This window comes from Mus pahari, chromosome 14 (assembly GCF_900095145.1).
Source record: "Mus pahari chromosome 14, PAHARI_EIJ_v1.1, whole genome shotgun sequence".
Lineage (NCBI taxonomy): Eukaryota > Metazoa > Chordata > Mammalia > Rodentia > Muridae > Mus > Mus pahari.
Window position 1 is genome coordinate 20,466,870 of NC_034603.1, and position 8,633 is coordinate 20,475,502.

The 8,633-nt window shown below is 44.9% G+C and overlaps 1 protein-coding gene across 1 annotated transcript in view; it reads left to right on the forward strand.

Moving 5' to 3' along the window:
- C14H5orf15 (chromosome 14 C5orf15 homolog) overlaps nucleotides 1–8,348 on the forward strand; it is an 18,551-nt gene extending 10,203 nt beyond the window's left edge. The window contains exons 2-3 of the mRNA XM_021212871.2: nucleotides 2,919–3,430; nucleotides 6,644–8,348. Of these exons, the coding sequence (XP_021068530.1) occupies nucleotides 2,919–3,430; nucleotides 6,644–6,775 (644 nt within the window). The 3' untranslated portion in view covers nucleotides 6,776–8,348. The remainder of the gene's footprint in view (nucleotides 1–2,918; nucleotides 3,431–6,643) is intronic.
- The last annotated feature ends 285 nt before the right edge of the window (nucleotides 8,349–8,633 follow it).

An 8,633-nucleotide genomic window follows, 5' to 3' on the forward strand; every position in this document is an offset into this window, starting at 1 on the left:
TAGAAACCAGGGTGCCTCTTTAATTATTGTTTCCAAAAATTTGTCTAGAGTTTCATTTTTTTAAATTTAACTCTGCTTCATTTGAGAAGCCGTACTAATGTGGTTTTTACTTTCTCTTTCGAAGCAGCGGATCCCATAGCTTCTTATCTGTGGTTTTCCGTCCCTTTTTGGAGGCTAGACTTTCCTAACTCCGTACCTACTGTGAGCCTAACTCGGTCCCATAACCCCAGGAGCTTAACGTCCCTATACTGGGAGCTTAATTTTGTCCCTCTACCGGGAACCTAGCTTTATCCCTCCACTGGGGAGCCTCTTCCTAGTGCTAGATTAATTCTTACCACAGAACTCCCCCATAGCTCCTTTCTCTCTTGTTCGAGTTCCGAAGTTTCTGCCTTTCCTTTTTCTAACTTCTTCCTCTTCTTTCTTCTTAGCCAACAGAACAGCTTCTAATTCAGCTTGCCTTTGCTTTTCTTTGGCTTCCTGTTCCTTCTGCCTGGCTTCTGCTTTTTCCCTAACCCTGGTAAACAGGGATCACGGGGCTTGGTCACACCTGCTTCCCACAATAGTGGAGTGAGAGGCTGATGGGTAGTTGGGCTGACTCAGCAGAAGAGAGGTCTTGGGCTTTGGAATCCAAATAGGAGCTCTTTTTTGGATGAGAGAGAACCCTGCAGTTAGGAGCTAAAGTCTTATGATGAGGAGACCTGCCAGGAGTTGGTGATAAGGGAGATGTGTGTCCCCCAACCAGTGGCCCTTCTGGGGAAGAATGGGAAATGGTGTGCAGAGCAGACCCTTCTTCTGTCTGTGCAAGGGTGTGGGAGGGAAACCAGCTGTGGAGGAAAAGGCTGTAGGACCAGTGTGTTTGCAAGGGAATCAGATTTCTGTTATGTCGTCAGAGAAGCATGAGGAGAGATCTGAAGGGCTCAGGGGAGGGTTTTTGTGTAGTGATTTCTGCCCTTCCCAACACAGGTCCTTTAGAAACCATCTAAAAAGATAGGTAGGCAAAGATGGATTTTTGTTGTTGTTGTTGTTTATTTTGGAAATAGGGTCTCCTGTAGTCCAGAGTGTCCTCAAAACTAGCTGTGTACTGCTGGCATTACAGGTGTGTGTTGCTATGCCTAGCTCTAATGCACTGTCTTTTAACATTTATTTTTCTGATGCTAGGGATCAAACCCAGTGCCCAACATCGTTAATCCAATTATCTTTATAAACTATTTCTTCTTCTCCTTCTTTTAAGATTTATTTGTAAGAGTACACTGTAGCTGTCTTCAGACACACCAGAAGTGGTCATCGGATCCTATTACAGATGGTTATGAACCACCATGTGGTTGCTGGGAGTTGAACTCAGGACCTCTGGAAGAGTAATCAGTGCTCTTAATCACTGAGCCATCTCTCCAGACCTCTAGTTTTTCTTTGTTAGAAATTATTTTTCTGGGAGACTTCTGTCTAATTAAGACCCTCTACTCAGTCAGAGATTGGATACACTGTTCAGTTTAGCAGCTTTCCTCTGTGGACTATGTCTCCATTGATTCTTCCCGTTGGGTGGAGTTACTTCTGTAAACAGTTTTAGCTATACTTCAGTGAACTTCACTGAGGAGGTAGGGGCATAGGGCTGGAAGGTTGTGCAAGCATTTGGCCTCGTTTCTCACCCAGAGCCTGCCTTCCCAACCTTTACACTGCTGTCACTAAGCTTTCAAATTCTGGTTTCTGGTTCCTGTCCCTTAGAATTTTGGTGATTTAAAAATTTGAAGAGTCTTCAAGTATCAGAGATGCTGTCTACAGCTTGTTTGTAACTTTGTATACTGGTTATATGCTTGAAATAAGTTTTTTTTTTTTTTTTTTTAATGTAAAAGTCTAGCCTCTGGCAGCCCCAACAAACTAGGCTCTGTCACCTATCTCCAGTCCAAATTAGAGTCAAGGAATGCTGAAAACTAAAGAATTAATGTGGCTATTTTAGGGAGAGAGAGAAACTGAGAAAGAGGTTTAGTGACCCCTAAACACTGTTTTTAGGAAGATCCTGACAGGAACTTTGAGCATGGGGCAGAGAGGGGGCAGATGGTGCATAATTGAGCATCTGGTCAGGGATTCTTGTCTCTGGTTTGGTTCTACAAGGTGGTCAGATGTCCCTATTGCTGGAGGGGACATGGAGTTCTCAGGGGATGTGCTCCAGTGCCGGGGTCACCCTCTCACTGGTGGATAGCTAGGAGGACCTAGAAGGGCCTGCTCTTTGTAGAATCCAGGGTGCCTGCAGGGTTAGGACAGTGGCTTGAAGGGTGACACAGACTAGACAGACACTTTGACTGCTTGCCATACCAACCTGCAGAGGGAAGCAGGACACGGACAAAGCGAAGGCTTTTCAGCTATGCTTGCTCATGTTCTGGGCTCCAAGTGAGGTTCAGTCAATTTTAGCAACAGAAGTTTCTAAGTACCTGTTTTATACTGTATTTAGTTCCGGATTCTGTGTCTCGTGTGTGTGTGTGTGTGTGTGTGTGTGTGTGTGTGTGTGTGTGTGTATGACATATGTGTACTGATTGTGTTTCGTGTCCCAAGGCCTCCCCCCTTTCTATTCTGGCAATGAGATAGAGCCTGGACAGGGCCTGCTGAGGTCTGGTCTTTGATAAAGGGAGACCGTGCGGGTGGGTGAGGTCTGTGTGGACTTGAAGGACTGACCTGAAAGTGGATGCTTGCTTATTCTTTGAGTGGTAGGCTGTTCACGTCATTACCTAGCAAAACAATTACTGCCTGAGATTAACTGACCAGGAAGAAAGGTAATTGATTGATAGCCATTGAACTTAACTAGATCTTAAGAGAAAACTGCAGGAATTTATTATACTGAAGAGAAATGCTCAGTGAAAATTTGATAAATACGTTTTTTTTTTTTTTCTTGTAAAGGTTAGCAATGTTGGGATGCTTTTGTTTTTCAGATACACCACAGAATCCTCCAAACAATGTTACAGATTCTTCTCCAGTTGTGGTGACAACGCCTGGAAACCACACCAGACCTTCTGTTTCCCAGATCAGCACCACACTTAGCCCAGCCAGTGCAGAGAAAAGTGGAAGCAGCTCTACGGCGCCCATCCCCTCTGCTGCCCCATCTGTGCCTGAGGAGGAGGCTGACAGCAATGAAGACCCCAGCATGGAGGAGGAGGATCTTCTGGCTCTCAACAGTTCCCCGGCCTCCGTCAAGGACACTCTGGACAATGGTGACTATGGAGAGCCAGACTACGACTGGACCACCAACCCCAGGGACGAGGAACCTGAAGACATTAACATTGCGATCAGCAAGGAGAGCAGTCGCTTCAGGGGCTTCCAGGACTCAGTGCAGGTCATGAAGCTCCCGCCCCCCAGCAGAGAGGATAGCCATTTCTTTTTTCATCTCCTGATTTTTGCTTTCTGTGCAGCTGTTGTGTATGTTACCTATCACAACAAAAGGAAGGTAAGTTGGGATTTTAGCCCTTTCTGTAATCATTGTCTCAGCCACATTTGTATAAATTTTTTTAGTCAGGTTGAAAGTCCTGATAAATGTTGATATTTCTATTGAAGTTAGGAGTCTGGTAATTAGAGAAATGAGGAATAATGAGTGTTACATGTGCTTCTAGGAAATTACTTGAATCTTTTCATAATGAACTAAACCAAAGGCCAGTGAGTTGTTGATTTTTTTCAGACAGGACCTCACTAAAGTAGCCCTGGCTGTCCTGGAACTCACTGTAGCCCGTGCTGGCTTGAACTTACAGAGATCCACTTGCCTCTGTCTCCCAAATGCTGGAGTCAGAGGTGTGTGCCACCATGCCTGGCTTGCATTTCTTCATTTGGTAATGATACTTCAGTGGGAATACTTGTGGGGCAAGAGTATTAATTTAATAATTTATTATGCATTCACTTACTGATCTTACAGTAGTGTTACTCTCTGGCTACCAAGAGAGGCTGAGGATGTGACTAGTTCTCCCTAGTGTATGTGAGGCCCTGGGTTCATTTCCCAGCATCACATAAACCTGGGCATGCTAACACTTCTGTAAGCCCAGGTGAATTCCAGAGTTCAGAGATTCAGGATTCGTCATTGTCAGCTTTGACTTTGTACTGAGGGACAGGGCTATATATATTTAAGAACCTGCCTTAAAAAGAAAAGAAAAGATTAAAAAAAAGGATCTTATGTATAACTAGATATGGTGCATGCTTGTAACCTTGTCTCTTGGGGAGCACAGGCAGGTGGGCCACTGTTGTCCATGGCCAGCTTAGACTTTGAAACTGTGCCAAAGATCATTAACTAGGCTGGAGAGATGGCTCAGTGGTTGAGAGCTCTGACTGCTTTTGCAGAGGACTGGGTTCCCCGTGTCTCATGGTAGTTCATAACCTGTGTCTCTACTTCTGGGGAATCTGGTTATAAATGGACAACCACACTCCTCCCACACAACATGTTTAATGTAGAGAATGTAGAAATCTCAAGACTGTAGGGAAAAAGGAAAGTCTAAGCTGTCACTCAGAGCATTAAAATATACTTTAAATGTATTTTTGGTTCACAGATACACATATACACACATGCCATAAGTTTTCACTGAATGTTATATATAGAATTTTACATTTTGCTTTAAAACCTTAGGTAAATTTTGGGTGTGGGGCATTTGTCGTAGTCTTTATGTGGAGGCCAGAGGACAGTTTTATAGACTTGCTTTCCACCATGCTTGGGTGACAGTGTCTTTACTTGCTGAGTCATCTCAACAGCCCAATATTTTATTTATTTATTATCGCTTATTTTGAATTGTGTGTGCATGTGTATATGTGTGTGTGTGTGTGTGTGTGTGTGTGTGTGCTGTGAGTGAGCGCTGTGAGTATGAGAGCACATTGCCACCAGGGGCTGGTGTTAGAGGTGTGAGGTGCCTGACGTGGGTGCTGGACTCTGAACTTGGTCCTCTGTAAAAGCAGCTCTCACCAACTGCTGAGCCGCTCTTTCAACCCCAGTAACTTGCATTTTGTCAAACAAATTATGGATATTTCCCACAGCATATCTCCCTCATTTCATCTTTTATTTTTGAGATTATAATATATAATTTCCTCCCTCCATATCCTTCCATGTACCCCTCCTTGCTCTTTCAAATTCATGGCCTTTTGCATTAATTGTTGTTATATGTATATATATTCTTAAATACATACTTATTGTGTTCTTGAATAGAAATATATATTTGCAGTGCTCCAGGGCAGTGGGACAGGGTGACCCCGAGAGTTGAGACCCTACAGTGATCAGTGCTGAGAGGTTTTTAGGCCTGTGCTACTGGGAACTGGCCAGAAACTGGATCCCCACAGCCAGCATGGGGGGCACTGTGGGTGCTGTAGGACTGGTATGGGCCTCGGCCTGGCAACTGAGCCTGGACTGGGTGCCTTCCATCTGGGCAGCCCCTCCCCTACCACAGGCCTCGCTGGTGTCACGCCCGCTGTCTTAGAAACAGCTTAGCCCTGTGGAGGACGCTGAGGAAGCCCACATCACTCCAGGGGAGCGTCTGCACTGACACTGGGGCTGCCTTGATGGGTGCAGCGTTAAACCCTGCTCTTAATAGCTGGGGGCGGGGAGAAGCAGATGTTCATCAGTGTAACCTGATCAGCATGCATGTTATTGTATGTGTACTTTCAGGGCTGGCCATTTATATTATTAGGTAACCAAGTGGTGTGCTCTCCCCTTGAGCAGATGTTCTTAGTGCTCAGCATCCCTCAGTTGCCTGAATTCTTTGTGTAGGCCGAAGCCTCGTGAGCTTTCCCTGTCCACTTTGGCACCGTAGCATATTATTTACAAATGTGGTTTAGGGAGTTGGAGAGATGGCTCAGAGGGTAAGAGCACTGTCTGTTCTTCCAGAGAGCCTGAGTTCAATTCCCAGCAACCACATGGTGGTTCACAACCATTTGTAAGGAGATTTGGTGATCTATTCTGGCCTGCAGGCATACATGCAGGCAGAACGCTGTATACATTGTAAATAAATAAATCTTTAAGAAGTGTGGTTTAATATCTGTATAATTGATTGTGCTTTGTTCCTTCTGGATGGTTAGATGATTCCAAGTTTTAGTTCAGAGAGAGCACAATGATGATCATTTCTGTGCTCGACTTAAAGGAGGCGGAAGCTAATGGGGACAGCGACTGAGTGGTGGAGCCTTTGGGAGTTCTAAAGGATGCTCAGGCACAGTTTCTCAGTATATGGCGTGCTCTCTGTCTCTGTCTCTGTGTCTCAATCCCCTCCCTCCCTCCCTCCCTCGCTCTGTCTACCTCTATCTCAAGGCTGAGCTCTCATGACTTGCCTTGTCATTTAGGCTGTCTTCTTCCTCTCTGGGGCCTGAGTTTTCTTACCTGAGAAAGGACAGAATGGAACAGTTACTGTCAGAATGTCTTCCAGCCTCCAGTGTCAGTGAGCCAGTGACAGAAAGCAGCAGTCAGACCACCAGAGGTGCTTGTTAACTGAGCTCAGTGCTGACACTCAGGCTGTGGGCAAGTGGGATCCACTGAGAGGCACTGGGTAGCCGTGACGACAAGCTAGAGAAGGGTGTTGTCTTATTATTGCTAATATTAGTTTTTGTGTCCCAAAGCCTTAGCAAGGTCCTGCACTTGTTACAAAAACATTAACAGGTAAGTTATTTCTTCAGCATGTCTAATTGTTTTGTTTTATTTCAGATTTTCCTCCTAGTTCAAAGCAGAAAGTGGCGTGATGGCTTGTGTTCCAAAACTGTGGAGTACCATCGTTTGGACCAGAACGTGAACGAGGCCATGCCCTCTCTGAAGATCACCAATGATTACATTTTTTAAAGCACTTGATTGGCATTTGCTTAGTATGCTGTTTTATTTGCTTAACTTTTCTATGATGTGCAGATGTTTGCCACGGGGCAAGTGGTACTTAGCCGAGAAGGGGCACTCTATTTTGCCTTGGTGCTTTGAGAATTAACTGTCACAAACAAGAAGTATATGATTTCTTTTTTTCTTTTTTTTAAATCTTTCTTTAGAGCTAGATTCAATCAGGTATCTGAAATGTGAGTTAAACATTACTTTATACTTTGGTGTAGTTGTTATTATTTTCCATTTATTGTGCCTCTGGCAGCAGTGTTCCCTTTGAGAGGCCCATCCCGGCGCTCAGACCCCGCTGGGTCAGCACTGCTGGTTCTCATCACTTGCTGCCACCCAGATGCTGTACCGGTTCCTTTATTCTCCTTCTGTGGTTGAGATAGGGCCCCACTCAGTAGCCCTGGCTGGCCTCAGACTGTCGGTCTTACTGCCTTGGCTTCTCAAATGCTGGTACCACAGGTGTGGCCGCGCACCCACTTCCAAATCTCATATTTTCAAACACATTTTGTGTGTGTGTTTCCTAATTTTAATGTACAAAGATATTGCAATACAATACTTTGCTTTAAAATCACATTTCCCCCTTTCTTTCAAAGCTGCTCTAAGGACAATGAAGTGGGTTCAGGTAGTAAAGGCACTTGCTGCCTCCCTGACAGCCTGAGTTCAGCCCCCAGGGCCTACGTGGTCTACGTGCAATAGTCTTGGAGGTTGTCCTCTGATCTCCACATGTGGACCATGGCATGTGTGTACCTACACACATTCTTACACACATGATAGATAAATGTAGTTTAAAAAGAACCCACTTTGGGTGTTTTAGGCACTTGAGACACAGTGTAAGATGATGTAGCTGCTGCTTTGTGGTCATGGTAAACTTGTTTATGAACTCTGGCAAAAGAGACTGCAGTTCCCAGTGATCACAGGTGAATCTACAGGTTAGGTAGATCCCAGGTTTTGGTTTGGATTACGGAGTGACGTTTAGGGTAGAAGCTGGTAGAGTATTTAACTCATGACCAGGGACTATTTGTTAGCACTTGATTTTAGCATGAGCTCCAGGGCTCAGAAGACAAGCAGAGTGTAAAACCAGTCAGCGGTTTCTCAGTTTGTTTCTTGATCACAGTAAATTGGAGGAGACTCTAGAGCCCATTGTCACTTGAGTGAGACTGTGTCTTGGTCCTGCAGTTAAAGCAGCAATTGGAAAAAGTTCCCACAGGCCTGTGTAACACTGACCTTCAGTCTTGCCTCTCCCCAGCCCCCAGCCACTGGGATTATTTGCTATATTTCATGGTAGCCTGCCTTTTCACAGTTGATCAGAATGTAAATGTGTGATTTGAATCATGCTTGACTACCAATCTTCTTTACAACTTTGCAGAAAGCATAGTCTTTACTGTGAGCTCAGTAAAGCCTGGGCAGGCAGGCGGGCGGGCCAGCAGCTATGCTCCCTGTGTGGACACGGAAGCAGCAGCGTTGTCTTCCCCCGTCAGGGACAGTTGACTGTCTGAGGGAAGGGCACTGTGGTGAAATAAACCTGAACTGTTTTATTGCAGTAGTTTTTTTCATATCTGAAATTGTATTATTTAATATTTTGAATAAGATTTTAAGAAATAAATGGTAAAGATATAAATCGGCTTTTGTCAGCGTGTTCTTTACAATGCTGACGTGAGTGGTTACAGAAGAGCTGTGCTGGCCGGGAGGAAGTGAACGTCAGCCAGTTGTTCCTAGGCTTGTTCAGCCTCGGAGCTAGGAAGCCACTTACTCTTGTGACTTGTTCTTAGGTCCAGTCTGATACTGGGTCCTGACATCTGCTATCATTAGCAAATAAGGATGGCTA